Source organism: Perna viridis, chromosome 5 (assembly GCF_037379345.1).
Source record: "Perna viridis isolate PV_CMFRI_1.1 ecotype Kerala chromosome 5, ASM3737934v1, whole genome shotgun sequence".
Lineage (NCBI taxonomy): Eukaryota > Metazoa > Mollusca > Bivalvia > Mytilida > Mytilidae > Perna > Perna viridis.
This window is the reverse complement of record NC_142449.1, coordinates 10442396-10461612: the sequence shown is the minus strand read 5'-3', so window position 1 is coordinate 10461612 and position 19217 is coordinate 10442396. Positions and strand designations below refer to the sequence as shown.

General features: G+C 32.9%; 1 protein-coding gene across 2 annotated transcripts in view; it reads right to left on the bottom strand.

The window, feature by feature from the left end:
• Window positions 1–19135, bottom strand: part of LOC148615935 (NEDD4-like E3 ubiquitin-protein ligase WWP1) — a 32605-nt gene extending 13470 nt beyond the window's left edge. Inside the window, exons 1-7 of one of the 2 annotated variants that reach the window (XM_088582592.1) lie at window positions 19052–19135; window positions 14173–14257; window positions 5741–5888; window positions 4973–5097; window positions 2749–2895; window positions 1336–1458; window positions 653–848 (exon numbers count right to left, since the gene is read on the bottom strand). In XM_088582592.1, coding sequence (XP_088438718.1) covers window positions 653–848; window positions 1336–1458; window positions 2749–2895; window positions 4973–5097; window positions 5741–5888; window positions 14173–14233 — 800 coding nt within the window. In that variant the 5' untranslated portion in view covers window positions 14234–14257; window positions 19052–19135. The remainder of the gene's footprint in view (window positions 1–652; window positions 849–1335; window positions 1459–2748; window positions 2896–4972; window positions 5098–5740; window positions 5889–14172; window positions 14258–19051) is intronic. The other variant, XM_088582593.1, reaches the window with a different exon arrangement.
• Between the last annotated feature and the right edge of the window lie 82 nt (window positions 19136–19217).

Sequence of the window (19217 nt, the reverse complement as noted above, 5' to 3'; positions counted from 1 at the left end):
AAGATTTTTGAAAGTAATAACACCAAAAACATCAAAAAATGTCCAAAAAGGGCAATAACTCCAACATGGGTCAACAGATTTTCACCAAAATTTGACCAGGGATAGATCTCATCATGCAGAATACTTTTACCCATGTTAGAATTTGGCTAAACCTAACGGTTTTAGAGATATATGCAAAAATTTGCTGTCTAACCTCTATGTTCTATTTTTAGTAATGGCAGCCACATTTTTTAACCGATCAAAAATCCAAATGGTCATTTTGTGCAGGATACTCTAAGGAACAGTTGTCATAAGTTTCATTCAAATCTATTCAGTAGTTTTAGAGAAGAAGTTTGGAGAAATTGTTAATGACGACGACAACGGACGCCAAGTGACGGCAATAGCTCACATGGACTATGGCCAGGTGAGCTAAAAAATTGAAGTAGTTTCATGTCACCAGATCAGATCCATATAGAAATCCTATTCTCATACTTTGTCCGGCATTATTTAGAGAAATTGTTTCACCTGCCCTGCATCTTTTTAAAAGTTTTTGATCACTAAATCAGCTAGTTAGATTAATGATGTGAATAACGCATATTCTCAAAAGATGGGGACAAAAAATGTATATAGATTAAATAGTTAAATGGTATTGCCATATGATTGCACTACTAACTTGGAAGGGAGGGGTTCATCTTCATTGTTGTTGTTAGGGGGTGGAGCCTGTCCTGGTGGTGGTTGGTTAGCCGATGCTGGTGGTGGTGGTTGGTTAGATGGTGCTGAACCTGCAGTACCATCTGATGCCCCTGCTCCTACAGGTTCACCATTTTGTTGTGGTCGTGACTGAGTCGTAGTTGTGGACGGAGAGTTGCCTAGAAAAATGAAATCTTGGACATGCTCTTTCATTTAAAATAACAAAACCCAAGTTAACAAAAATCATTCTGAAAATACAAATTCATAAAAGCTTTAGAAAATGCCTAGGAGATACCACATTGTATATCTGGCAAACAAATTTCAAAACTAAAATATGACTCAAAACCTTCATATACATATAGACACGATTTTACGAGGTCTACAAGCAGAAATTGGCAAAATTGGAAGTAAATATACAGTAAAAAAAAGAATCATAACAGTAAAATCCAGACTTGAAATAGCAGAATTCTGTTAAAAAGCGGAAAAAAATCATGTCTGTACATATTAAGTTCCACTAAATTAATTATTTTCATGACAGATCAGTTGAGATTGTGCTACATTTGTGCAAGAAACTGGACTGTGACTAGAAATAAGACAGATGAACTGACAACTATATTATCTTTCCAGTTTCTAAAAAGTTTAGTATTGTTGGGATATAGAACCAACCTGCTGCAGCACCTGAACTTGTATTTTTATTTCTGTTTGGTGGTGGTGGTACAGGTGGAGCACGTCTGTTACCGCTCCTTTCATTGGCTTGTCTTCTTGAGCCACTCCCACTCCCAACTTGACCTTGAATGATTAATACATCTTTAAGATCAAGTTTCCCTTAGAATCACAAAAACGTAATTATTCCATAATTTATTAACTTTCTAAATAGTATAAGTCTCAGAAAAAGTGTTGCGCATTAGAAATAACACATTTATGAAATGAATGGCCACTCAAATTTTTGTATGTGCTCATAAAGGTGTGATGTAGCAGTAACGTAAAGCAGCGCCATCTAGCACAGATTCTCGGCTTCCTGTACCACCTGGTGTTAATTACAAATTTTGTTCATTAATTTTGCAATGACGTGTTAATTTTGCATTAATGTCTATGTTTTTGAAACGAAACTGATGATTTTATTTTTGACTTTTAATTCAGTTTCGTTTATATTTAGAGTATTTGATCTTTGATTTGCATTTTAATGTTTCTAAATTAGTTGTTTATTTCGTTTTGATATCTTTTTTGCCCTATCTGCCAGCAATAAGGGTGTCCATGCACATGGTAAATTTTATCCCACCAAATTTCTTGTTCCAATTTTATTTATATATATCATATGCAAGTCAAATTGCATAAAGTTTGTTAAAAATTGACAATGGATGGGTCAGAAAACGATATTAAAATTTCCTAACAAAATAAACTATTTTACTCCAATAAAAGAGTTATCTCCCTTTCTTCAATGAATTTTGATTTCAATCTATGTTACATATTTCTCTTTAGTCATTGCAGTAAATCAAAAACCAACATTCAACTTTGAGAAAAGATGTATTTGTGATATGAAATGGGTGAAAAGATTTTGAAAATAAAATTTGTCATGTGCCACACACTGCTCTGTTTTTGCATTGCCTCCCTCTTAACACCTTTTGTCAGATTTATGGCTTCTCTAATGATATTGAAAGATGAAAAGGCACAAGGGCATTTTTGGGTCAAGTTTAAAGGGCAGAAGGGCATGACCCAATTCTACATTGATCTAACAAGACCACTGTGCTTTATCAATGGGCAATGAGAATGAATGTCGTAACTTCTCCCTAATAACAATTATTGAGGAAAATAGATTTGAACTTATTTCCAACTTCTTCTCATCATTCTAGAGTGATTTACAAAACTCTTACACAGTGTTAACAGTGAAATCTGTGTAAACCTAAGCCCCTTTGGACATAATATTTCATTCGGTTCAAGCAGGAGTTCAGTATGAAATGAACTTTCACAAAAAGAAATCAGAAAATATCTGGAGTAGACAGGTATTAAGTTCAATCTGGTCTCACCAAATATAAAAAAAAAATAAATAAGTGATACCCATTTTGAAAATATTTTTCTTACCATTAGATTGTGATTGAGAATGCCTGCTCTGGTTTCTCTTGGGAAACTGTGTCATGTTTAAATTCATTCCATGCAGAGTGAGATTTATCTCCCCTGTCTTGCCTTTTCCTTCAAGGGTAAGTTCAATAGCTTTTGTCACATTATCCACTATAAGAAAAAAAAAAACGTATGTCTCCCACTTACACACATAGACAGGTATCTTAAAACTGCAAGAACAATATCACTTTAATCAATATATGTAAATTTAAACAGTTACCCGGGCAGTAAGCAGTAACGACATTAAATTTTCATTACAGTAAAACTGTAGACGTGTCAATGATAAAAACTCTAATTTAAGATGCAATTCAAATTCTAATTGCTATGAAACTGACATATTACAAATTCAAAAATACAAAAGATTTACATAAGAAGTACATTAAGTTTTTATATCATGTGGAGGAAACCTTTCAATGTTATTGATTTTTGTATTGATATGATGTCAAATACTTTTTACAGTAATAAGATACATAAAACTCATATTTTTTGTACCATAGGCAAAAACAGATTGATTTGTTTCCCTTACATGTATCTACAGGTACATGCTATCAATTTGATTTTTTTTAACTTTAAATACTATACTAAATGCTATTATATTTCAAAACTTGAGTATGCTTCATTTCATTTAATGGAACAATTGAAAATTCAATCGAAATCAATATCTGTATTTCGAATAAGAATATTAGAGTACACAAGAAATTCAACATTTAATGAAACCAAACAATACTTCATTTTCTCGCCTTCAACTATGTGGATCAATCTGAAATAAAACTTACAACTTAATTGAAATTTATCGCAAATCAGCAATTGATACAAAGTGTTAAAAAGAGCTTTTTTGCAGTCTCTTATTCTATAGAGTAAAGGTCATAACCCCAAAAAGCAATAAAAACCTGTCCTTTTGAAATACAGGACCTTTTGGTATATTTTTTTCAAGATCCTATAGTTTATACTTGTTATCACAGGAAAAACCAAGTGCCTACAGATTAAAAAATGTAGTTGCATATGCTGTCATCCTAGAGATACCCACACTCAAAGTGGACAGCAACCAAAATCAATGTATGCCCACTTATATAAAGCCACTAACCAAATTTAAAAATCAAACTCCCATTGTGAGCAGAGATTTATGTGACGAAAATTCTCTCTCTCATTCCATATAGTGAGAAACGGTAACATACCACGAAACAGGAAGTTTATATTGTACAGCAACCACTTTTAATGTATGCCCATCTATATTTAGGCTTCACATCAAATTTGAAATCAATCCATTCTTTGGAAGTTGAGATAATTGCAATAAAATATTCAAGATTCAAATTTACCACCTACTAGTTGATTGGGAGTACAGTTGTGCCCTGCTATTGAACAATTGCATATATTTTGCAGCCATTTGAAAATTAATAAGCCTTAAAGAATCACTTAACTGTATGTAATAAGTTTTTCCAATGGTTTATATCAAAACACACACATACATGCATTTCTAATTAGAATAAGTGCTTTACATAACAATTTACGTAAGTCCACTGGGAAAATTTTTAATTCTATTGATTTAGACATTTAACATAATACAGACTAAAGCATATCTAGTATCACTTGTACTAATAATGCAACATTTTTAAATCATCTAGGCAGTATCAAACAGCTCTAGTTGCATTTCAAGGAATTTGATATTATTTTATGTTCTTTTATTCTCCAAAACAAAGAACAAAGTTATAATTGGTTTACCTGCAACAATAACACACTGAGAGAAAACATTTTTAGTACTTACATTTGACTCAGTTTTCCTCTCAAGTATTCCATGAAGTAAGTGCTTACATTTGACTCAGTTTTCTTCTCAAGTATTCCATGAAGTTTAATACTAAGCATGCCATATAAAGCATTTGTAGTACTATCTGCCTGAGTTTTCCTCAAGTATTCCATGAAGTTCAATACAAGCTGTGCCATATAAAGCATTTCTAGTACTTACATCTACCTTGGTTTTCCTCAAGTATTCCTTGAAGTTCAATACTAGCTGTGCCATATAAAGCATTTCTGTTACTTACATATGCCTCGGTTTCCCTCAAGTATTCCATGAAGTTCAATACAAGCTGTGCCATATAAAGCATTTCTAGTACTTGCATCTGCCTCAGTTTTCCTCAAGTATTCCATGAAGTTCAATACAAGCTGTGCCATATAAAGCATTTCTAGTACTTACATTTGCCTCGGTTTTCCAAAAGTATTCCATGAAGTTCAATACAAGCTGTGCCAACAAGAGTATCAGCTCTGAAGGTATTCTGACTGTAGACTTTAATGTCAATCTTTGAATATGGTGTTACAAGCCTAGAAATATTCATTTACAAGTTTCTGAATGAGATGTTACGTGTTAAGCTATCATATAGGTCAGCAGCTGTTTTAAAATGCTACTGTAAATGATCAGAACTAAAACTTCCATTTGTTTACCAGTTGTCTTAAAATAAATGGTAAATGACATTACCGTAGTTCAGAGTAAATGGGCTGAACAGCCAAACAAAAATTTAAAGCTAAATATTATCAAGTATAGTTCCACTTAAGAATCATTTCGAAAGTAGAACATAAGTAATTTATGCATTCTGTATGTACTGGTATATTTAACTATTCTCTCTAAAATTCCATTCAAATCTAAATCTTTCATTATTTACCCAAAAATTCATTTGAGAAGTTTATGTTTAACAGTCAGGCTTTATTTCTAAATATCAGAAGACTATCATGCTAAACATGATTTTTTTAACAAGTCTACTTCACAGTATACAGAAAGTTGGGTCTAGCAAAACTTTAACAATACAGTGACTTTCAACCCATGATATTAAGGCCTGTGTACCAAACATCAAAACATTCTGCCCCATAGAAGCTGGGACAAATCAATAGACAAGCAAGATTGATAAAGTGATGGCAGTATGGCCTTATTTTTACAATTGGGACTATAATAATAATTAGAGCAACATACAAAGTAAAATCTTCATCCCATTTTGGAGTTAAAGTTTTCTTGAGAATTTCTGTCTTTCTGGGAGGCTGTCCATCTACACTGATTTCTGCGAATGGATCTGGTTTTGAAGGAACTAATCCACCAACAGTTGATAGTTTAGATGATTTTACTAAAATAGAAATAAATGAAAACATTTCATTAAGCTTTTTATTATGTCAGACATAATAAGTTGATTTTTAATAAATGTAATTCAGTACTTGCTGAAATTTTGATGAGTTTGAGATCATGTTAGAGAGAATAAACTGCATTGTCATTTTTTAAGTGATTACATCTATAAGTGTCAACTAAATTAACAATTCAATACCATTATATAATGTTAATACAACATAAGCCATTACATTCACTTGTGAAATGTTAATTTTCCTTCTTTTTGTTCTATTTCAACTGAATATTTGTTGTAATTCATCAGTAATTAGGAAATGATTAGAAACTTTATTTGTCCAGAATTTCCTACTGAACACTTTTCAGATATTTCATTAACAATTGCAAATAAAGATTCAGTTTAAAAAAAAAAGAATTTCTAACTAATGTTGACACCCCAAGTGTTTTACTAGTTTCCAACGTATCAATATTTTCACCAGGAAAAAACTTCCATTGTAAACAACTGTATCACCAAATCTATGCCATTTAAGACAAAAAGCTGAGAACACAATTGTTCAAGTTACATGTAGCCTTGTACAGAGCTACATTTGTGTATATTGTTATTTTCAGAAAAGAACCAATGATTTCATAAATAAACTCAAGATTTTTCATCAGTCATTGTACTGTTATCATGTGTTAATATGAAATGGTAGATGCTGATCATTCCAAAATGAATTTTTTGTTGTTGAAACTGTCAAATGTATATCCTATAGATGAGATATACAATGTATGTCGTAAAACATTCATTTCCGAATAACGTAGTTGAGTTGAAAAAGAAGTTCTAGCAAGAAGTTTAGTGCTCGAGTTCTAATATGAAATTTTGATGGATTTCAGTTAAACTAGTTAAAGAATGTATTTTATTCATGTATGATATGATACAAAATGATGTCTAAATTACTATATAATAAAAGGGTTATTGCATCAAGCAACTTTATCATATCATTACATGTTCCAGTTAACATCAAAGCATTAATTTTTTGGCTACAAGTTCAAAAATGAAGCCTTGCTGGCTGCAGCTTGATATGACTACAGAGTTCAAACCCTGAACAGTTAGGGTACATTTTAACTGTTCAGGGTCAATTACTGACACCATGTCAGTTTTTTTCACTTGATTTATAGCCATGTTATATCAAGTTCAAGATTAACATTCTGGCATTTTTCCACATATAGTTGATATTGACCCAAGTTTTATAGTGATTTTTGTTAATCTTAATTTGTCTATTTAAGATAATCTTCCACCATTTCTCCAATATTATGTTATTAACACCATGATACTTTGTAGAATTGAATTATATCCCCTAAGTGTGAATTGTTTTTGATGGGATGCCTTTGTGACTCATGTTCAGTAGCTGCATTATCACGATTATAGTTGCTGGACTTTTACTAGATAATACTCACTTGCTACTGGCTTAACAGGACATGCTTACCCTTCCAAAGCACCTGATGTCACTCCTTATCTTTTCAAAAATTTTTTTTTGGGGTTTTGCTACACTGTGTATGTACATGGTCTTTTTTTCTGTTTAAATGCTCAAACTAAGTAGTTGACGCATTTGAATTGTCCCATTATCAATGCCTTGGTGATATTTAATACCACTGTAATAGCCACAAGGAAGACATTCCTTGTTCTTTTAATATCTTTATATTTGATTAACATCATACTACTTTCAGTATATTTATTATCATAAGCTCAAAGTGGTTACATTTAGATTATATTTGGAAAAGGTTTCATCTGATAAAGTTTTAAAACAGAAGTAATGAGATTTATGGGATGGAGTAATGTGGGTTATTTTTGTTGAAATTAAGGAATTTCATGTGCTTATTAAAGATGAATGTTTACCTTTCAAATGATGCAAGCTATTTGCAGCTTCAGTAGAATCGTCTGAATATAGCTGAAATATTGCTGCTCGGATGTTAAACCCCAACAATCAATCAATCAATCAGTAGAATCGTCACACTGTTGCTAATTTTTCCACTATCTTCAAAAGTTAGGATTTCACTGACTACTTTCATTTTGTCAGCACGCCGGCATAACCGGAAGTTTTATTTATAGATATATTGGTTATCTCTATTTCTATCAAGAAACAGAAATGTTTCTTTCACATCTCAGTCAAAGTCTAATAGTTTTAGAAATATTTATCTGATAGTTTTAAACAGTAAAGTAAATTTGCTGTTACTATTTTTAAGTAACCATGTTTACTATTAGCGTCCTTAGCGAGATTGTGATAAGTAATTAGTTATCCTTATTCAAAGTTTTATGCCTGGAAAATTTATAGTTGTAATAGTTTTGGTATTGAGCCGGCTAGGATATATTTACTCATTTTTGAGTATTTTGAGATGCCCACGGGATATGAAAATTTCTGCCGGCATCCGAGAGTATATAAGGCGGGAAGCTGAAGCGTCATGTCATATCGCATAAGTCAGTACACTTGTCAACTTAAGACCTGAACTTAATGAAGACAAGAAACTTAAGAAAATAGTCACATAGCTGTTATAATGATCGCAAATGGATCTTTAGTTGACTAAAAGTTGTAAATAAGCCATTCAAAAATATAATACAAGCTAATAACTATGTACTGTCGGGTATAAGCAGTACACATATTCTAGGCACTGCAACTATTTATATATACTTCTACAATACAAACAGCAATGGTGACTATTTACTTTCAATTTGATTTTCTTAGGTTCTACATTAAGATCCTAAAAATCAACCAGTCATAAAATAAGAAGAAAGTTTGAAGTTAATTTTGTTTTCGGACATTGGATATAAAAGTAGTTTAACAGGATGCAATATCCCACCACATCGACGCTCCCCGCCTTATCCTTTATAGTTATATATATATATTTTGGAGAATTCGGAAGGCCATCATCATCTTTGTTGACTTACAGAATTGCATGTATTTGCATGAATAAAAATGAACTTCATTTAATATAATATTGAAGCAGCATATCTTATCATTAAAATCAAAAAACGAGGAGCCGTGACAAATTTACTTATAAGGGACCACTTGCCTGTCTATGACACCACTCTAAGTTCTGATTGTGAATAAATGCTTGACACAGCATAAGAATCCAACAAGAATGAAAGGGTTCAAAGACCTTTAAAATTAGCAATTAAACATAAATAAGTGATTTATAAAAAGTTAATAAAACCGTTTGCTTCTGATCACATTTAGGCCCTAATAACTAAAAGGAAAGGTCCATGACCATTGAAATCCATCTGAACTTTCTTTTTCTTATTGGTATGGAATGGTAAAAACAGGATTTGAAATAGCAGATGAAAATCATGTCTGTAGAAAAATTTCATACCATGTAGAGATCCATACACCTTTACTCCATTTATTGTCTAGATACCAGAAAAAGCTTGCTTCTGGCAATTCCTAAATGGTTCCATAACAACCACTACTTCAATCGCAGACTTCTTTTGTGGCATGGGACTTGTCATAAAATATCACAGAGATCCATACACTTTCACTCCAGTAATTGTAGTGTCACAAGCAAAATGTTCAACTTCAACATGCATTTTTTTGGCCCCTAATTTTTTAATTGTAAAAAACAACCCCTTAAATTAATCCCAGCTCTCTTTTTGTAGCATGGCACCCTATGGTACAATTTCATACACCATATTTTGGTGTTTGCATAATGCACATTTATGTACATATTGTGCACAGTGTAATTTTGAAGGTCTAAATGTGTGAAAGAAAGTTTTTTTAGACTACAGTAAAATTTTGTAAAACAAAAGATCGATATTTTGCACTTGATCAGTCAATTTATTTACCTTGATGCGATATTTCCTATGAAAATGTGAAGGAAAGAAACTTATATGCAGACTGAAACATCATCTTAAGATCAGTAGCTACATAAATTGGATAATTGTAATTTCGAAGCTTGATAAAATTGACACAGGATATATTAAATGGCTTATAAAACAAAATTGGAAGTTGAGAAATTGGACATTTCCGGTTTTGATTGTAACTCAAATTTCACAATTATTCATCTAAAAACACACTTTTAAGAAAGAAAATTGTAAGAAACAATCAAAATAAGTATCAGAATAATAATTTTCAGCTGTAAAAGCATTTGATAAGGAGGGTTTGACCAAAAAAAAGCACTTTGTTACTTTTTGGTTTTCAGTTGTTTCATTTTAATCTCTGACCATGTTTTATAAGAAGGAAATATTGTACAACCTTTGTTTGAAACATGTTATTAAAACATTTGAACATGATCTGAAGAAAATATCATTAAAAATTCAATACTTAAACCAGTGTTCTCCCCAGGCCTTAGCGCAGCGCTTTCAAGTTTAAACGCTGTGCTATTGACCTCTGTACAGTGCTATTTCGCTATCAGCACTGTGCTATGAAGTTTAATATGAGGATAAAAAATCAATAATGACAGGAAACATGTGTGCCCCAAGGTCATTTATGGCATCCTACAAGGCAATTAGCTCAACAAATAGCAGTAAACACGCTATGGTCTGTTGATCAACGCATAACTGCACAGGTGTGTGAAGCCAATCATGATTATGACATTGCCAACAAATTTCTTAGTCAGTCACCCCAACTGGCCACAAAGTCATTTTAAGGAAGGTGTCAATCAGATACAAATATCCATGCACTGAACCAATCAAAACTGACTATGGTCAAAGGTAACTCAACCCTGACCAAAAGCATGTGGCTATTTATAAATGCAAGGTTGAACGTTGCACAACCACAAGACGTTTTCAACATTTAGAAACTGATTTACCTTATAAAAGAATGTATTTAATTCCCAAACATGATTTATTCCATCAGATACTTACACTTTATTTTTTGAAAAGAAAAAAGGAAATGGCTGACTTTTGTTTATATTGCCATGTTGTTGTGTATCATCTGCACATTTACCCTACCGGTGCACCTGGTCCATGCTGTGAGTTTTTAATGGAGTCCGAGTTACTCATTTGCTTTTGTTACTTTGTATGTATGATTTTATTTACTTCGTGTTCTTGTTGTGTATGTCTGTTTTCCATGCTGGGTCTTTGTCCCTGGATTACATTCTTTTGATTACCGCTATAACTGTGGTTCCCTTGATTATTCTTTGGCGGGAAAATCAGTGAAATAATGGATAGAAAAATGTCCAAGTCTAAAAATAGTACCACAAGTGTGATGAAAGTTCTGTCAAGAATAAACTTCATTTTAACATAATAGTAATTAAAAACAAAAAAAACAATAAAACAAAACAAAACAACTGAAGTGTCAACCTTAAATAACAAGAATAAGATTTTTGTTTTTGATTTCCTGAAATTATGGCAACATGAATTTTAAGACCAGAGTTGTCTATTACATGTACCTGTTAGATAATTCTAAATCTATATATTGAAAGTCAGAAAGACTAGAAAAAGAGTTTAATAGAGAATGATCTTAATCAAGTGAACATTTCATTCATAAAAGGCCCCAAAACAAATAGAAAATTGTTATTTCCAATGGGTCTGCTGTCAGCAAAAATTTGCAGGTAAAACATCAATGAAGAACCTTGGTGTGTATGAATAAGTGGAAATGTTTGTGAAGGATTACTTATAATATTTGCGTAAAACATAAAAAATAAAAATATTAAACAGCTGCCCTTTTAACTTGTCCTCATACTTTCAATGAATTTATATGATCAACTAGAAATACTGTGAATATCCCCCCAAAAAAAGTAAATAAAAAATGCTAAAAAAATTTGGCACTATCAAGGCTACCTCAATTTTAACTAAGTTTGTTGTCTTGATTTTTCACCCATGCATTTCTACCTTGTTTAAAATACACTTTTCTGACAAGGTTACCAAGTACCTTTTATATTTATTAGTCGATCATCATAACAAATGGTCTGTTTTAAACAACTTTTCAACAAATAAAATTACCTTGGCCGTTTCCGGCTTTGTTTAAGAGTAAACACAGAAACGTAAAATTTGACAAAAAACGAAAGGCAGCTTACTTCAACAGATATGAACAATTCACCAAAGTTTCAAAAAAGTTGGTGAAAGTGCTTTTGAGTTATTGTCCGAAAACTTTAAAAAAAAATTTAACGAAAAAATTCATAGCACGGAAATTGAGAAATCTGAAATTTATAAAAATCAAAAGGGAGCTTACGTCAACAGATATGAACAATTCACCACAGTTTCATTAAAGTTGGTGAAAGTATTTTTGAGTTACTGTCCGAAGTAAGGACGATGGACGGACGGATGGACAACGGTACACCATATGTTCCATCTTTGACGGGTGTATAAAAAACTGTATTAAAGCTATAATTACTGCAATGGTAAAATATTTACACAGATCAATATTTAAATAATACATAAAATACGAAGTGGCACTTTAAGACAAGGGACCTATTAAGGACAAGTCACATGCACTGAACACAGTGCTATCCAAAAATCCTGGGAAGAACAATGCTTAAAGATGTATTTGAATTATAATTTGATAAAAATTTTTCAGTAACATTTCACTTCCGGATTGTTTGTTTACATTATGCAATTTCTTTTCTCATACTAAATTTTTTTATTTCATGGCCAATTCTTATATATTGATGCATAATAAGCACCCCCATGTTTTGGAAATAATTTTCATGTAAAATATGCACATAATATACACCAAAATATGGTAGATCAATTCACTTTCACAGAAGTTATATTGTTGGGTCTTTATTGCTTTTAGTCCCTAACCTCAAAACTCAATCTCAGCTTCCTTTTGTAGTACATGTAAGGTGTCTGGTGGTTAAATTAAAGTGTTTCAAAGAGATTTATACTCTTAACCCCCAAGGTCAATTCAAGCTATCCTTCTGTGCTATGGCACCTCATGTTACAATTTCTATGAGATCCATGCTCTGTAACTCAAGTACAAGTCAGATTTAAAAATATTTCTGATATTTGGTAATTCCATTTTTACATACATGTAAGACAAAATAATTCATACCTTTTTTTGTCTTTATTTCATATCAAATTGTAAATAGAAATGTATGAATTATATAGAATGTTTAGTGACCACATAATGGTGAAAAAAGGGGATGGGAAAATTTTCAAAACTCAAAAACTTCATTAAGGATTTAATGAATATTAAACTTAACCTGAATCTAATGGTTTTAAACAATTGTGTAAAGTTTAAAAAAATTATTATTTATCTATCCTCAGGTTATCACCTAGAAACTGTTGTGGGACTGACAGACAGATGGGTGGACTAACACACAAGGGTACTATCACATAATGCCTCTTATCTTGGGATCAGGAAATGCATTTTGGACCTGATTTCTGGAAAGTTGAGTTGCAACCCTAAAATCTGTCAAAGCCTTCCTACATATATAAAGAGATGGCACCTTGTGGTAAATTAAGTAGATGTAAAGTCACATCCATACATTTTTATTCAAATTATTACCATAACATTAGGATAATGCATTTTTGCATAAATACTCAAGTTATAGTCAAGACACAAAACATCTATGTACTGTACTAATTTTTTGCAGTCATATAAAATGAACTTACCAATTCAAATGCTTATGCTTTCAAGGAATAAAAATATAAAAGTAATGCAAAGAGTGGCATGCCCTTTGATCAATGACCTTATATACTGACTGGTCCAGATTTTCCTAAGGACTGTAAGTTTGAAGCTAGGTCAAATCTATAGAAATCACTGTCATATTTGTCAGCACATAGGTATCTTCCATATGTACAAAATGTATACAAACAATAATAACTTAAAAAAATTAATAAAAAAAAGAAATTAGTGTGGATTCCTACAGTAATGTAAATGTACATTAGCATAAACTGTTGATGAAGTGGGTTAGTTCAACATTCTAAAGACTTAGGAAAACAAGTTTTTCTACAACAGGAGGTGCACTTCTTCAATACATGTATATATACACTGCAAACAGATTCAATGTTATTAGGTAAATACTTTTTGTGTTACCACTTACACAGCATACTTTTCAGGGCATAAAGTGATGACAAATGGTTAAATTCATTTTGCTTGAAAATGTAGGAAAGCATTTGTCAAATTTCTTCATAACATGAGGTGCACAAGTTAAATTAATACATTTGTACTATGTATGTAAATGAACATTGTGCAAAGATTCAAAATCATTTAGTAAATACATTTTAAGTTGATGAGTACACAAGGTAAGTCATATGTGTAAAGTCTCCCACATTTGGCGGGAGTTTCCTGATATGCAACTATATTTACATGCTTAATTTTAACCATGACTTGGCACCTGTAATCAACACTTACCACACATGGGAAAACACTTACCAGTTACTTTTAACTGTGAAAACTGTGTACTTCCTGTAGCTGCAGAGGCTGCGTCGCCCATTATTTGGACGTGAAACTAGATTACCTGAAAGACCAAATAGTTCCATGTATTACAGACACTTGTTCATGCTTTCAGTAAGAATTTTATTACCATACAGAAGATATTATAGATAGCACATTGTAGTGTCAGATTGATTGATAATGGTATATTGTCCTGTGGCAGATATTTCGAGCATTTTAGGATGATAATGTTTGATGAATTAAACAGACCCTGCTTACTGCTAGTCTTTCAGTGACATAAGGCCAGACCACCGGACAGTGTTCAATTAAAGTCCTGTCAGTCTGGCATTATATGAAAATTACTGCACCAAGTGTCTGACGAAAGTTTGCCACTGCGACTAGCTCAAAATCGTATAACACTACTTTAGTAGGATTTCTATTAATAGATCTTAAGACTCTATATTGACACAGAATTATCAAAAGTGTTGCAAAGGTGTCTTCCAATGTTGAATGGAAAAGTCATATATAGGTGAATTGATAAAGGCATGAAAAATCCAGAGAAATCAGATCCAAACGGCCATTACTATTTCAAACCTAAAAGAAGTGACTCATTCCAGACCCACACAAGTTATTTTATTTGTTCTATGTTGGCAGTCACCTTTGACAGAAACTGATAATTGGTTGTATTTTTATGTAAATATTACAAGAATATATACTTATTTCCCTACCTTGCCTATATTTTTATAATTTATCATAATTTTGATAAAGAAATGTAATACAACATGTTTATCTCAATTGCAAATTACAGTGATACATATATATCAAAGTAAATTTCAACAGAAATTCAATTTTTCAACAAAAAAATTTCACAAAAAAGTTACGTTTTTCAAAGGAAATAAAAAACTTCGCCTAGCGTGGCATGGTTCCATTGCAGCAAGTTTAACTCAGTTCACCTGAGGCAAGAGTGGACACAATATTAGTATTTGACACACTAAACATGGGAACTTATCAGTTCATTATGGACACAAATTGCACCATATTTTGAATTTCAATTTCAGTATAAAGGTCTGCTTCAGGGTGCATTCATGGATCACTTAGTACCACATTAACTCAAAACCAGTATATGATAGGGTTAGTTTAGTAGGCATACTTCTTAAAGCTCTTGTACATAGGCTGGGACTTTCACACAGAATCTCAATAAATTTCTTTTTTTCAAAATTGCACCAAAAATAAATTTTTTTGGCTGTTTTGACCCCTTGTAACTGAAAAACCGTAAAGAGATCTGAAATCTGATTGAAAAATGCATGCAGAGATTTTTTTTCATGAGGAATCTAATAAATAAAATTTTCAAAATCAGACCAGAATTTAAAACAAGCTATCGTCAAGAAATCGGAATCTTGTTTCTGACCCTTATTCTTACTTGGCGCCCCGTGCAGGTCCAGGTGTCAAAAGAATAGGCCGGCAGCAGCACCAAACTTGTCGTAAAAGGCAATTAAATAGTGCTCAGAAACCTAGCCGCGGGCTAAGCGCTCTGCCCACAGAGCAACTGGGATGTGTGCCCCAGGTGGTGGAATGGGGTACCCCTGGCGTGTTACATGCTGAGGTTATCAGGCTATAATACGGAAAACCTGACTGCAAACCATAGTGGTGCACCGTGTTGGGAAAGATGCCACATTCCTCGCACGTTAAAGAACCCTGCTGTGGTATTCGATAGGAGTAGGAACTTTTGCGCTCAGCCACAGGGGGCTAAATTGCCCGACCCTACCCACCCCTCCCATTTTCTAGTGGCAATCTAAATTTGTCAACCCTATTGCCCTTGTGCCCCATCCCCTTTTCATTTTATCATCATCATCATTTCATGTTCATCGTCTGAATATAGCTAAAATATTGCTGCTCGGGCATTAAACCCCAACAATCAATCAATCAATCATTCATTCTTACTTGGCTCAAGTCACAACCCATAAAATCAATCCCAGTCTTCCTTTTGGCACTTGGTAAAACAATTTGAAAATGGTTCATTCACTAACAGTCAAGTTATTGTCTGGACATCAGGAAAATGCATGTTTTTGGCCCTAAATTTCTGAAAAGTTCTAGTCTTTACCACAAAAATTAAATTCTATGGAACAATATCATTGATTTTATTGGTATATTTTGTCAAATCCATGAAATATTTGCTTTCAGGCCCTTTTTGGCCCCCTGATTCTAAAACTGTTGGGGCAAAACCCCAAAAATCAATGCAATCTTCCTTTGTGTTTTGAGACCGTGTTTTTATTTATTTAAAGATTAACCAACTAGTACTCAAGTTATTGCATGACCAAGTGTCTATGGACAATGACAACAGTGCCATATATGTACCAATTAACAACCACAAATTTTTTAGGTCGTATAAAAAAGGTGTCAGAAGAGGACAAGAATGCAGAATTTGGCTTCTTTTGCCCCAGAGCTTCTGAAATAGTAAAAGAGCCTTTAGTGGCCCCCCGACCATGACTGTTTAAATGACAACCTTAAGCTTGATGCAGCAGACAGGGTTGGACTCCACGTTTGTCAGTCTAGTCCTTATCTATTTAATCCAGTAAAATTTTCCACACACCTTGACCAATCTCCAGTCCCATTCTCTTCTTAATTTCTTTGACAGTATTGACCTTAAAGAAGCAACATCCTGCAGATATGCATGCCATCACACTTGCACAAATTTTTGTGACAATGCTTGGTCTCTAACCTACAACTGCATTTGAGGTAAGCATGCTATCCAGAGACAACCAAGGAGGTTCATTGAACTGTCTGGGTTTGATATCTACATTGTATGACTTCGGCACACTAGTTTATGGAACAAGTAAAGTTGAACATTACCTAGCCCGGCAATGAAACCACTACCAATTGTTCAAATATTAATTATTTCTAAATTTTCTTTATTTCACTTTTCCAGAGGTTGGGAAGGCAAGGGCCTATAGGCCACTTGCCCTTTCCAGCTGGAAAAAGCCCTTCATCTATATATAAGAAAAATTTTATGGTTTCTAATCAAATGATCCTTTCAAATTGTGAATATCAAAAAAAATTTCAAAAATGGCCTTCTCAGAATTTCCTTCCCAACCACTGCTCTTAAAGTTTGTTCCCACCACATCAAGATTTATGTATGTGATCCGAATGACAAGATACATTCTGCAAACAAATCCTTCAATAGCTTAAGTAATTTTACTAGCCTGAGGCTAAAGGTTTGATAAATGTAATGAGAGTGGATATGGTGAAAATGACAAAGAGAACAATAAAACCAGGATGAAAAATGTCAGCTCAAGGCCACCATGGGTCTTCAATGAATGAATGAATTTACAAACTATCTGAGCAAAATTACCTTCAAGTTAATATTTGGACTATGAGGGAAGAGCTTGAAAGTTAGTTTTTCAGCCTCACATTTCATTGATATAATTGGGCTGATAAAAGTCAAAAGGGTGTCCCAATTAATTCTAAATACTGATGAAGTAGGAATTGTATGTCACCCTATAGTGGGTATTTTACTAAGAATAATTAACCAGAAACATACTATACTCGGCGTCACATAAATAACATACTGTTAAAATTTGAATAAAAATATTTTCTACGACTTTATTGACACCTACCGTCGTTTAAATTGTCTTAAATGACTTGCTCATTCGTTTAGCCAAACGGCTTCTCCCTAAACATTGAATCGTTAAATTCCTGTCAGATTTTAATTCTCGGTGCCAATATTTACATTGTAAAAAGTCTGCCATGTTTACAGTGATCGGGTTGCTAGGAGATGTTGTTTACGTTTAAATGGTTTGTCCAAAAACCGAAGAACCCAGAATGCATTTCGGCGTTATTTCAGATATCTCGAATTTATTTTACGCGAACAACGTACAATACCGAGAAGTTGATCAAGCAGACGATTGTCACCAGAGTTCGACAGGAACTTACGAACTTCGTTTGTAAACAAATCGTCCCGTAGAAACCAACATGGCGGATATTAGTATGGGATTTTCCCGTAAGGATTTGTTACGCATGATTTAAGCTAATAAGCAACTTGTTTAGGGAGAAGCCGTTTGGCTAAACTAATGAGCAAGTCATTTAAGACAATTTAAACGACGGTAGGTGTCAATAAAGACTTAGAAAATATTTTTATTCCAATTTTAACAGTATGTTATTTATGTGACGCCGAGTATAATACTTGTTCTAAAAAGCTGAAGCAATGAAAAAAAATCCTCCGTTCAATCAACACACATGCATCATTTAAATGAATTGGATAATGGGTACTCTCCCTCGTTCTCCTCATGCAACATATTTACAAACGTTCCAAAAATTTCACAAGATTTCAATCCTGTCTTCTATAAAAATTTGTGAATTTACATTTGGTTAAATATCTATTATTTAGTTATTTTACAAAACATGTTTAGTATATAGTTTTTGGGGACTTCCAACATGTCAGGATAGCATTAAATCAGAAAATAGCTTGCCAGACAATCTCAAGAATTGCTGGAGTATTTGTAGTGGGAGCAGAGTTTATTTACATTAAAAAGCCAGGCCATGGTCATGTGTTCATGCTTGATAAAAAGAGACTGTTTCCATTCATTCCTAAACTGTCAACATGATCAAAATAAACAGTCGACTAATAAACAAATGTTTAAATCAATTTAAAAAATGTTAGCTGTTGCTCATGAAAAGAAATGAGATTCTTGTGAAATATTTATTGTCATGTTCTGCAAAGGTAAAACGATAGCCAAGCAGGATGTGGTGTAAATAAAGACCTAATGCGTAATCATTCGAGGGCTAATTTCTGCATATATTTGTATTCAAAGCAGACTAACAATTTGTGTTAATATTACACGGATCCAAATCACTAAAATGTCTTATCAGATAAAGAACGGACCTGTATTTGGTAACGAGCAAGCACTGTCAAAATAGTTACATGTCCACCATTTCTGATTGGTCATGTGATACATGACGTAACAGTATTTTTTCTCAACTTGTTCTACTTTGTGACATATAACGAAAAAGACATTTTAAAACCCTTTAATAGATATTTGTTTGAAAAA